The 12,457-nt window shown below is 49.9% G+C and overlaps 1 protein-coding gene across 1 annotated transcript in view; it reads right to left on the reverse strand.

The window, feature by feature from the left end:
* Positions 1-12,125, reverse strand: part of MOSMO (modulator of smoothened) — a 31,644-nt gene extending 19,519 nt beyond the window's left edge. The window contains exon 1 of the mRNA XM_066609439.1: positions 11,969-12,125. Within this exon, the coding sequence (XP_066465536.1) occupies positions 11,969-12,074 (106 nt within the window). The 5' untranslated portion in view covers positions 12,075-12,125. The remainder of the gene's footprint in view (positions 1-11,968) is intronic.
* Between the last annotated feature and the right edge of the window lie 332 nt (positions 12,126-12,457).

Consider the following 12,457-nt stretch of genomic DNA (forward strand, 5'->3'; position numbering starts at 1 on the left):
AAAGAGGCAGGTACTCTGTGCAAAGGGCTGCCAGGAAAAGAAAAAGAGGGAAGTAGGATTATGAAACACATTTGATTTGATTTGTATTCCGCCTTTCTCCCCGAAGGGCACCCAAGGCGACTAATTTTTTCCTAAAACTTTTTCCTAATCACCACCAGAAAACCCTGCAAGTTCCACTGAAGGACAACTGTGCAGCTGGTAGCCACAAAGCTGGGGGTACAGAGAAGAAAAAGGTGCAGGGCCTTCTCCCCCAGTGCCCACAGAGCCAAGGGGCAAGGAGGTGAGTTCAGAGAGAAAGGCCAGCAGCTGCAGCAGGGAGTCAATGCTTTGGCCTCAGCTCAACGGCTCCTCACGGGCGAGAGTTCTTCAAGCTTCAAACAGTATCAAGACCAGATGCTATTCTCATTGGGTAGATGATCTTTATCAGGGCAGAGGTGCCCACAGCTCAAAAGACTTCATGAGAAACTGGACAAAACAGAAGCTACTGCACTTGCAAATAGCTGCCAGACCATATGTTGATATATTACTGGGGCCCACATTATTCCATTCAGAGTTTTATGTTCACGCTTTCTTCTTAAATACAAAATTATCCCACTCTTCCTTTCGGAGGACATGGAATGACTTGCAAATACAAAAGAAACAACACAAAACACATAATAAAGCACAAGCAGCTACTGGAACTCAAGCAACGAGCACACATCACAACCAGGAGGGACCAACAAGCAAAGAGAATGTTGTGAGAAGAACCAAATCTTCAATCTCCTGCGGAAGGAGAGGGTTTGGCACATATTACAAGCCGGCAAGTTCCACGCCCTGGGGGCCACCATCAAGATGACCAGATAAACTTCTGAAGGCAGCAGGATACATAAGAGGACAGTCCTCTCAGATCTTAACACTAAAGTAGACTCCGTTGAAGCATTTTATCACCATGGTAATGTTTCTCTGACATGATTTTGGTCACTTTAGCACCTAAGGCTAATAAGCACACACAAAAGCTTGGAACTGGAACCTGCTGATGGTAACACAAGTGACCACCCCACACTTATTTACTTGTATATGTTATTATGACCTCCTCTGTTACAGAAGAGCCACAAGGAGGCTTACAACAGAACCACTAAATACATTTTTAAAAATCACAAATGAAACAACATGGCGGACAGGACATAAACAGGGTTAAAAAAGGGGCAAATGCCATAAAACAGCAAAAAGGCAAGTTGCATATTAAAAACCGCTATAGCAGCCATTTTCAGCCAGTGTGCCATGGAGCAGAGGTCTGCCGCAAAAGGTCTGAGGGTGTGCCATGGGAGCTTGGAGCACAGAGGTTGAAACTTCTCGAAAAACCCATCCAGGTTCTGTGGCTCTGTTTCTAGGGTAACTGTAGTAAGGAATTGTCTGTCTATATGCCTAATAAAGGTTTGTTGTTGTTGTTGTTGTTGTTGTTGAATTGTCCCTCTTCCCTCTGCTGGGTCTAAGATGACAGGCAATTTGTTACTACAGACAGTACCCTAAAAACAGAGCTGTAGAACCTGGAAGAGTCTCCTGGAAGCCAGAAGTGACTTCACAAGAGGCAAAGACCACAGAGAAGCCCATAGAGGTCAGTATGCCATGCGAAGAAAAACGCTGAAAACTGCTGCGCTAAAGGCACAAGAGAACAGGACACACTTTGCCGGTGTCTAAAAGGACAACAGGGAGGGTGTGAGAACATATCCAGGAACAGGGCTCCCTTAGCCATGACAAATGAGGCTCTGTCTCCAGTAAGCTGACTTGCAACTACAAGAGTTTAAGTGGGCTATTTTTGACTTTAGGTGCTCCACAGCTGTCAGTCCAACTCCTGCCTCCTGCAGAAGGCAAGAGTGGATTGTTTTTTGCTGCTTGCCACAAGAGCAACACAGGCAGAAAGTCAGCCATGAAGAACTCTCAAGCTGTCCCTCCATTACCTATTGAAGAAAAAGTAGGCCAAGCTTAGAAGACTGACCCACAGCTCTTCTTCTCGTTGGCAAAGACACAAGCCAAAGTTTTATATAATCCCATTCACATGCAAGCACTGCCTGGAAGAGGAAAACGGCACAAATGCTTTTAATAAGCCACAAGAAGTCACTGACAGATTGCATTTTGCTGAGCCCTGGCAAGACATCTGTTGGCACTCAGACAAAGTGCCACTTCAGTTCAGCAAATCACACCAAAGCGGCAATAAACGATTTGTGCAAATTTAATTTTCTTCCCTTTAAAACACACACACACACACACACGGGAAACAGTGCAAAGAGGCTCTCACCACCTGACTTCTGAAGGCCTCCCCCCACCCTCCTGGTAGCTGCAAGGCTGTCTTTGAGAGAGTGAAAGCCAAGCTGCTTGGGATCCGTCGCTGGACCAAAGCTCATCAATTCTGCATTAGGCAACGTAACATGATTTATAGCAAGCTCTGAAAGCACTCCCAGTTCTTGGGAAGGGCTGGAACAAATGCGCTGCCAGGGGCAGGCAGCCTGCTGCAGCTCGCTATCTGCACAAGGAGACACAGCCTGCTTGAGAGCAATCCTCTCCCTTCAGGCCTGTTTCTTGGATTCCTTCACACTGACATCACTGTTGGGTTTGCACCATGGTTGGGGAGTGGCTGGTGGAGAACCCAAGTTGCCCATACTCCCCTCCCCCAGCCTGGCAATGTCTTCTTTGCACCTGCCAAGCAAGAGAGCCAGAATTCAAGGAGAGGATTGGGGGCGCGGTCATAGAGCCAGGCGCAACACGGGGAGGGGCACGCACTTCATTTCCAGATGGAAGCAAACCAATGCTCCTGCAGCTAGGGGGAGGGAGCCTTGCTGAGCAATAGCCTTCAGTGGGGCCAGGCTGAAGATCAGCAAAAGCACCAAGGAAACTGAACACCAGCCAACACACACACGGGCTGAAGGAGAAAGAGAGAAAGGCAAGAAGATGCTCCATGTCACTTTCCACTCCACTTGTTTTGGAGAGTCTTCCAAGCAGGCGCTCTCAAAAGGAATCAAAACCAGAGACAACCCTGCCTTTGCCCGAGGCAGCAACACACAACTTCTTTCCTACAACTCTGCTGGAAAGACCACCAGTGGCCCTGGGCCAGTGGGAGCGGGAGGAGGCTTTCTCTGGGCCCTACCACCAGTCCACATTTGCCCCACTCCATCCATGCAAGAATATCAGTCAAGACCGAACATCCTGCATCCAGCTGGATATACACGCTTGCCTGCAACTCACCGCTTCGTTCTGGGATTGCCAAAGTCATCAGCAGACACTATCAATGAATATCACAACAGGATCTCAATAAAATCGGTTCACCAAATGAGAGATGCTAATTCTCTCATGGCAATATATTCAATTGCAGAATATACCTATGGCGTGCTGGAAACATCACTAATAACTCTAGAAACACTAATGAAGTCACTGTCGCCTGGAGAGGAGCAGAGCAAAATTGAAGATGAAAGCCTTGCTACCATTAGCAAGGTTAAGCCGCCGCCCCCCGCCCCGCCACAGTCACAGCAGGAAACCAAGAAACTTTGTGATCAGGTAGACTTGGGGCACTTAAAGGTCAGGCTCCAATGAAGGACAGTAATTATACAGGTTCTAACATAAATAAAACAGGACAGGAGTACTTTGCTGAAGGCACAAATGCCACAGTCAAGAAACATGACATGGCTTGGGGGGGGGGGGAAGGAGATGAAAAAGCACAGTTAAAAAGCACAGGTTTCAGGTGTTCAGTTTTTTTCAGTCCACCCACTTGAAAAAGCAGAAGGGCAGTGCCTATGTACCCCCAGTCAGGGCCTGGGATCCGCCAAATTCATTCACCCAAGTGGCCTGCTGTGAGAGAGGTCATTCACCCAAGAGAGCAGCATATCTGACAGAGGTTTAACCACAGCACAGATCACAATGCCTGCTCTGTTCAAATGCAAAACTTAAGGACCTCATACAGAGTTAAAGGCAGAGTTCTCAAGAGCTCTCTCAATCTCTAGTTCAAGGTGTTCAAAACCTGCCAGTGTGTGCCCACCCATTTTACCAAGGGGGAAGACACTGATTTTTCCCCAGTGAGATCTACCCAGCTTTGCAAGCCCTTGCTCTTCCCAGATTTGTTTACTTCCAAATTCAAACCAGCAATAGGGGCTCCCCCGCCCCCCCCCAAATGTGCGTCAATTCTTTCTGGTGTTCTAAACCAACTGCAATTCAATTGAGCACATTCAAATTATTTGCTTATGGTTTTGATACACCCCCTCCCCATCACAAATAACTAGACCATGTTCAAGAGCAATGAAGACACTGGCTGGATGGAAACACTACAGACATTTGTTGTTTACGAGCAGGAGCTGCAACAAACCTCAGGCTCACTCACATGCTGCTGCCTTCTGTTCCCGCTTCCTTCTCTGCACTCAACAGGAGGAGGGGAGGAGCTTCCAACCACAGAGCTTTGCAACAAACCACAATTTCTTGCTTGGTCCAAATATGGAATATTGTGGTTTGTGCAAACCATACTTTGTTCACAAACCAGGATCAGATCTTGGCCTGTGAACACACATACTATGGTAGTTTGCAGCACTCAGGGGGAAAGACAAATACAACATCCTGTGGTTTTGCTACAAAGAAAGAAGCCTGCGGGGGGGGGGGGGTTAACCCAAGACTTACAACAAAAGGTGTTTATTAGAAATGGTGGTTTGTTACATTCAAACTTGGACCTTTCCACTGACACATACAGATCAAAAGGCTCCATCATCTCTCAAAAAAGTCATTCCAACTTTGGAACTGCCCAGTGTGACTGGCACCGTGTTCATTGGCTGCATTACTAATTCATTCCTTCAAGTATCGCATTTTTGGAAATAAAAGGTATTGTATGTGTAAGTCAGAATTTCCAGATCCACTGTCCACCTGCAATCCTCACTTGCAAAGCTTCCTTAATGTGTTATCCTTCTGCGTTTCTTCTCACTCTCTCCAGAAAGTCAATGATCTTTTTGAAACAGATTACAGCAGGTCCATGGGTTAGGTCATTTGGGGGCCATGAACCACCAGGTGAAGATCAGCAATGCAAATAACCTGGATGAGGCTACATCCTGCATTTAATTATTGCCAGCCAACACCACAGGCAGGTACCCACCAATCCACAAGATGAGCCATGTGCCCTCTGCTAAGCAGGACATTCGGCACCACACAGGCCACTTTTTCCAGCCATCTCATTTGTACTGCCAGTTTTTAAAAGAAGTTAAAGAGAGGCTCCTGTTGTTCCTTACCACCACCATATCCCAGTGCAAACCGGGGGGGGGGGGAATCTTGCCTCTCTCTTAAGCCCTTTGTACCCTCCAAAGGACTTGAGGGAAGAAAGGGGATTGGTATGGACCACAAACAATGTTGACAAGCAAACCAAATCAACAGAGCCAGGATGGTGTAGTGGTTGTGGTGCTGGACTTAGACTGGAAGATCCAGGTTCAAATCCATACTCAGCCATGAAGATTCTTAGGTGACTGTGAGTCAGTCACTCTCACCCACTTCACAGGGTGAAGGAAAGGACATACAGCAAGCACCCTGAGCTCCTTAGAGGAAGGATGGTATAAAAATCTGAAAAATAAAACCACCATCTGTGGCCCTCTGGCTAAAGAGCACATTTTTATTTGACTTCAAAGAGTAAAAATCTATGTTCTGATCTAAAGGTGCACAAGTTATTTTCTCATTCAGAATATAGGAACAGAATGTCTGCCTGAGCCAAGAACTGCTACTCCCAGCAAACCGCTGTTCTGCTACTCCCAGCAAATCAATGTGTGTGTGCTTTTCATACACACATCAAGCCACAATCCTTCTACCTGCCATGCACCTCAAGGCCTTCTGTTTACATGCCTCTCGCCAGAGGAACAAAGACAGCCACTTCATCTACAACAACAACGGGTGTCCACAGAACTTTACATTTCCATCAGCAACAAACTGGCTGCCACCGGAGGAGCCTTTAAGCACGATATAAAGCGTGTCCGGGTCAATTTCATTACAGATTCTGCCAAAGTGCTGAGAGTTTTCATCGCCACTCTCTATCATACCGCTCAATACAGCACATTTTAAAACATTGTTGGAGACACAATGAAGGCGGATGAAGCAAAATTCAAGTGTTTGTGCCAGACATTAACTCCTAGCCAACTATGGGTGACAATGGCATTAAGCTCCCCTGCCAGCCACCCTTCTTTTGGCAGACTCTCCTCCAGGGCTCGCCAGCACTGAACCCATCATCGCCCAACTCATCCTCCAAGTCTTTATCACTCCGCCCTGACACCATAATGCGGCACAAATGCTCAGGATTCTAGGCATTCAACAACATGGGATCCGGAAGGGGGAGGCAGAAGCCATCTAGAAACCCCTGAACTAGGGTGGATGTCAGCAGTGTACGGAAGAAGGAGACAAGGGAACTCGGCCCAGACCGTCCCTGGCTTTGCAGGATGCAGCACAGGACATTTGGCCCAAGGACCAATCTGGCAGAGTGCAAGTGAGTGGGTCACTGGACACCTGTCTGCCTGCCTGCCACTGACCTTGAGGAGTGAAGGAAAATGCAGGCATCCAATTGCTGCAGGGAAGTTTTGTGAAAGTAGCAGAGGGTGTTTTGACTCAAGGCCTTTGGGGAGGGGGGAAGAAAGATTCTCCATGTGTTTGTTTTTGGTGCACTTCTCACTGAGCTGCACATGAAGCACCTGTGTCCCCCAAGGAAGCCCTTCAGTCCAATTACCTCAGACAACATCCCAAAATAAACTGCAGCTCTCAAGCACAGGGTCTTTTTTCCCCCCGTCACTGTCTGGCCATTCTGTTTTGGTTCTACTCAGCCCCACAGCTGCTCCTGCCGTGAGTCCTGCCCACACACTTCCCTGAAAAGCCATTTGGTCAGTCCAGGGAAGAAGAAGAAACACTCCTTGAATTTGCTGCCCCACCTGGCTTCCCAGGAGCTCAGGGCTTCCTCTGCCCAGGGGGAGGGGTCCAAGATGATGTCACACAATAAAAAATCACCAACAACTAAGCCAAACCAGAAGGCAGAGACAGCAGAAGAAAGAAAGGACAACGTGACAACCCAAAAGGCAAATGAATCCAGGCCCATAAGCCAGAGTGAAAGAAAGAGTTCAGGGGCTGTCAGACTGGGCCAAGGCAGGAGTTCACCCAGAGACCTATTCTATATTTTAGCTCACCTGCCAACGTCAAACTTTTGCAATCACACACACCACAACGACGACACCCACTCTAGCCACACAGTGCAGCAAACCATCCCCAGGCCATACTGCTGGATTAATGGCCTAAAACGCTGGAAGAGGCCAGCAGGTGTCAGGAAGGTGTCAGCAGGCCACTCAAACTCTCATTACGATTCAGAACTTCTTACTGACAGCTGACACGGCTACTGAAATGAAGACAGCAAGTAAGGCCACTCCTGCAAAGCAAGAAACTGCACCGAAGCATCAGCAGCAGTTCAGCGAGACCTGCAACGCAAGTCACAGCACAACATGCCTCAAACCACAACTGCATCTCCAAGCGGCTCTGAGCGAGCCCCACTTTGCAAAGTTGCCCAGCGGGATTGAGCAGCCAGGTGCCAACATCCAGGAAAAGCCAGCAAAGGCCGCTACAAAGCAGGCCGTTTCTGCACCACAACCTGTCACTGGCAAGTGACCGACCACGGATTCCGAGGATGCACAACCACTTCCATTCTATTCAGGTGAGAATGTGTCCTTTTTCGTGTATGAAATGAGATGGCTTGATCCTCACCAGAGGTATGGAGGACCCCACCAAATTTACTGGCAATTCACAGCTCAAAAAGCCTGAGGTTCCTAGCCCAGCTGCAAGGTGAGCATGCCCTGATGCCCACCTGTGCCTTCCAAAGCCAAGCACTGCCAGGGCTCCACACAAAACAAAGGAGTGCAGCTGCACTCGGCATCCACGGGGGTCTGTTCCCAGAATCCCTGAGAATGCTGAAATCCGCAGATAAGCAAATCTGCAGGTCAGGGAGCCCAGACTGCGACCAGAGCTGTGTCCTAGTTGCATCCAGAGCCTGTTCTGAGGCCTGGGGAGGACACGTGTGGCCAATTCAGCCCTCAGAATGCCCTCTGGGGTCTAAGGGAAGGCAGCACATGGCCTCTGAACACTCTCCCGACGTGAATGGAGCACAGCTCTGCTCACATTCAGAGGGTACAGGTCAGACCCCAACATGAGTTGAGGGACCCTCGTTGAATCAAATCTACAGGTGCAAAATCCACGGATGACAAGGTCTGATTTGTACACAGTATTTCACTTCTGTGGATATTACAAAATTAACCCTGCCGACTGTTTTCCAAAAATAACGGCTGGTTATTTAGGACAGCCACGCTGCCTAACGTGACCGCTGCTGCACAGTTTTTATTGATCATACCCTCATGCTCCAGCAAAGCACCGGCAGCAACAGACAACCACCACTGCCACAGGGAGGCCTTGAAGCAAACAGCCAGAAGGAACAGAGAAATGCTTTATAAATGAGAATATAAACAGACAATTACGCCTACAGTTGTACGTTGGGAAGTCTTTAGAGGCTAAAAGCAAGCATTAAGAAAGAGGAGTACCTGTTTGCCATGAGGGCCAGGAGCAAATTATACCAACACATAATATCAGTGACATCCTTACTGCATTAGAAAGCAAAGCACAAGACAACTCCTGAAGCAAGACAATTAAGTTGCCTGCGGCCATACATGTTCCACCCCCTAATGGCAACCTTGAGGCCAACCACATCGTTTTGCAACTCCATCATCAAAAAAAGACCTGGATCCCTGACTTTGCTCCTGTTCAACGGCAGTGGTCTCTGTGCCTTATTAGTGCTTTGAGGACCAGGTGCTGGTGTGTGTACAACTCACAATTTAGTCCCCCAAGGACATTAAGACACCAAGGGAGCAGATACAAGAAAAATAATAGTGGAAATTGGAGAAGGGACAGAAGAATGCAACCAGAACCACAACTGAGCATTTAAACAGCTTCTGTTCTAAACAAGACGCAACACAGACCTTTCAAAGCACAGCAAAAGCATCCAAGGACTGAAGGACAAGCACACACTAGGAACACCATTCACACTGTAAGTGCACCTGAAGCTGCTGCTGCCAAGGTGGGTGTGATCCAAAAAGGAGGGCCATTCCCACCTTTAAATGAAACACTTAGGGAGCCTTTTAAACATTTTGCAGGCAATTCATTTTCCCCCCCCTTATGAGACTGAACAATATCAGTAGATTCAATTATTTACTGGAATGGAATTAAAGTGCATCAAAGTTGTAAAAAAGATGAAGTATCCCATATGGTCCAAAGTCAGTTTAAGCTCTCAGGCAGACCCCACTGCACAAAAACCTGGTGTGCTCCATAACACTAACTGATGGCACAAGCCTAGGCATATCTACTCAGAAGTAAGCCTTACTACATTCAGTGGGGCTTATTCCCAGGAAAGGAGTGCAAAGTATTGGAGCCTATTCTGGTTACACTCTCTGGTATGGCAATGCAAGTCCTTATTTCAGGCAGGCTAACCCACATACACCCACAACAGTTGCCAGTTACAACTCAAAACAGAAAACAGACCCCAGCACTAATCAAACGCAAGCTGACATCCCCGTGAAGTTTCACAGCTGGCTACTATGCACAATCCTGTCTACAAAGTAGCGATCCAGTTCAGGTTCATCACAATGAAACAAAGATAAAATCAATTACCTCACAATCTCTCTTGCCACAACTCCAGTGTAGCTGCCTTGATACAAAGAGGTGATGGCTGAGTACAGCCCATCTCTTCCTTGTCTTATAAAAAACACAGGTACCAGAACTGGCTGACCAAAAAGATACTACATTAACACTGTGACCGCATACACTGGACATGCTTCCCCCCCCCACCCCAGTACAATTGTCAAATTCTGTCTTCTCCTAGTTAAGCAGGCCCCTTCCTCTGTCTCTCATTCCCATCCTGGACACGTCGACAGCACAAATGTTCGGTTTGGAGAACAAGACCTGCAAGACCTGGGACTCACAGACCTGCATCCTTGGATTGGTCCAGCCCCTTAACTTGTACTGTTGACAGAGGATGAAACAGTTCTTCAGCTGGAGTAACCCTAAGGAAGGCATTTGCGTGCTGTCTTATTCTGAACGACGTATTTATAAGCCATCATCTGTGTCAGCCAAGTGTGCCAACCCACTCACAGACCTTCTCTCTCTCTCTTTTTTACAAGACGGTAACAGCAAACCCAAGATACAATCAACATTTATATCGCTCCCCAACATGATGAGTGAAGAGATCATTTGTTCACGTTACTGTTTATCTTGCAAGCCTACAAAATTCTGCCACAGGTGCCACTGGAACTGCACACTTACAACAAACACGTGCTTCTCTCCCTTTGTGAGACTGTAGCCCCCATTAACATCCAATGTTAGAACAATTTTTATGGAGTGTAATGTAATCTTGTAGAGCGCTCAGTAATCTTACCCCAGGCAAAGCACCTATTCTTCAACCGTGGGCCAATGTGGCCTACAGGTTGATTAGTTGAGGCTGGAAGTCAGGAGAAATGAATAAATTGGATGATTCCAGCATTAGGTGAGGACCTCTAGCCCTTTCCAGCTCTGCAGTTCCCAGTCATGGATCCAACTCTTCCAAATGAAGGATGCAGGACTACACCGCTCCCCCTCCACCTTCCCCACTGGCTCTTCCTCTAGGTCAGCCATTTTCAACCACTGTGCCGTGGCACACCGGTATGCCACGAATGGTCCCCAGGTGCACCGCGGGAATTTGAGAGAGGGTCATTTATCAATAGGATCATTGGGGGATGTGAGCCCCCACTGACAGCACAAAGTGCCTTGTCAATTATAAAAAAGCTGATGGTGTGCCTTGACCATTTTAGTGCCCTGCCAGTGTGATGCGAGATTAAAAAGGTTGAAAATCACTGCTCTAGGTGCAGACCAAGCAACACCCCTCAAACATTCACTCCTTCCATCTGTGGTTTCCACAGCCAACTGCAACAGAGTGTGCCTCATACCTTTCCCTCTCAACTAAAATGATGTAGCAACACAACAAGATGGGCGAAAGAACTCTAATACTTTATTTCCAAACACTGGGAGATCCCTGTTGGATCAGTCCAACCATACATCTAGTCAAGTGTCTTGTTTCCAACAGTGGTCAACCAGCAACACGACAAAATGCAGCAGTCCTCCCCTCCTTTATGCACACACAGGTACTGAGAGGAAAACACCTTCCGAAGATCAGAAAATTAGGCTCCTGAACACCAGTGCTCAGGTTTCCGGTGTTTTTCTATACCAGTGCACACATGTGCTTGTGAAAATAAATGCACACTTATGAAACGGGCTGCATCAGGTGCAAGGAAGGGCACCAGGACGCAGGTCTCTTGTTGTCTGGTGTGCTCCCTGAGGCGTCCGGTGGGCCGCTGTGAGACACAGGAAGCTGGGCTGGGTGGGCCCTGGGCCTGATCCAGCGGGGCTCTTCTTACGTGCGCCCAACTCCTCAGGGTAGCAGGCAGCAGAAGTCTTTTAACACAACACAAGACTCTTTTTCTGCCTGGAAACACGTGATGTCTCCGCACCCAGGGAAGAGCTGCAAGCGTGTTTGTTTACACACAGCGCACACACGTGTGCGGCAGAACGCCTCCCTCAGGGCCAGGGCCGGGAGGACCCAAGAACCCCTGCTGGGCGAGCCCTGCCCCGGCGCCGCCTCTGGGAGGCCCGCCAGAGGAACGCGCTCCACGCGCCCAGGGCCGGTCCGGGGCGGGCCCGTCCTGGAAGGAGCGCGGGGGCCTCTGCGCCCAGAGCAGCCGCCAGAGCCGGGGAGCTGCTCCTGCCGCCCTCCCGCACCGGCGCCGGAGGCCGCAGACCCGGCACGGCACGGCCCGTGGCCTCCGGACGCGTGCCCAGACCCCGCTCCGCTCCGCTCCGGCCCCGCGTGCCGGGCGAGGAGTTCCCGGGCGGCGCCTGGCGACGGCCCGCAGCCCGCCCGCAGCCGACCCACCCGCGGACTCGCCGGTGTTGATCCAGTCGGGGTTGGCCAGGCTGGCGATGGCGAAGATGTCGGCGGCCAGGAAGAGGCATCCTGAGATCACGGTCAGCTTGTCCATGTCCCCGGCCTGCCCGCGCGCCCGGCCCGGCCTCCGGCGGGCCCGGGCCGGGGCTCCTCACGGCCACGGCCGCCGCCGCCCCATGCCGGCCCGGCCCGGCCCCCCGCTCAGCCGCCCCGCAGGCGCGCCCCGCCGCCCGCCCGTCCGCCAGCCAGCCAGCCAGCCGCACTCGGACGGCGCCGGAAGCAAAACCGCAGCGCCGCCGCGCGCCCCGGAAGCGAACGCACGGGAGGGGCGGGGCTGCCGAGCGGGGCGGGGCTACGGGAGCGCCGGAGCCGCTGTGGAGGCGCAAGCAGCGCTGCTCTGGCGCGCCAAGTGGAGGCGCCGCGCGCATGCGCAGTAGGCAGGAATCTACTTGGGTATTCTACACATATGCGATTATG

Source organism: Tiliqua scincoides, chromosome 13, assembly GCF_035046505.1.
Source record: "Tiliqua scincoides isolate rTilSci1 chromosome 13, rTilSci1.hap2, whole genome shotgun sequence".
Taxonomy (NCBI): domain Eukaryota; kingdom Metazoa; phylum Chordata; class Lepidosauria; order Squamata; family Scincidae; genus Tiliqua; species Tiliqua scincoides.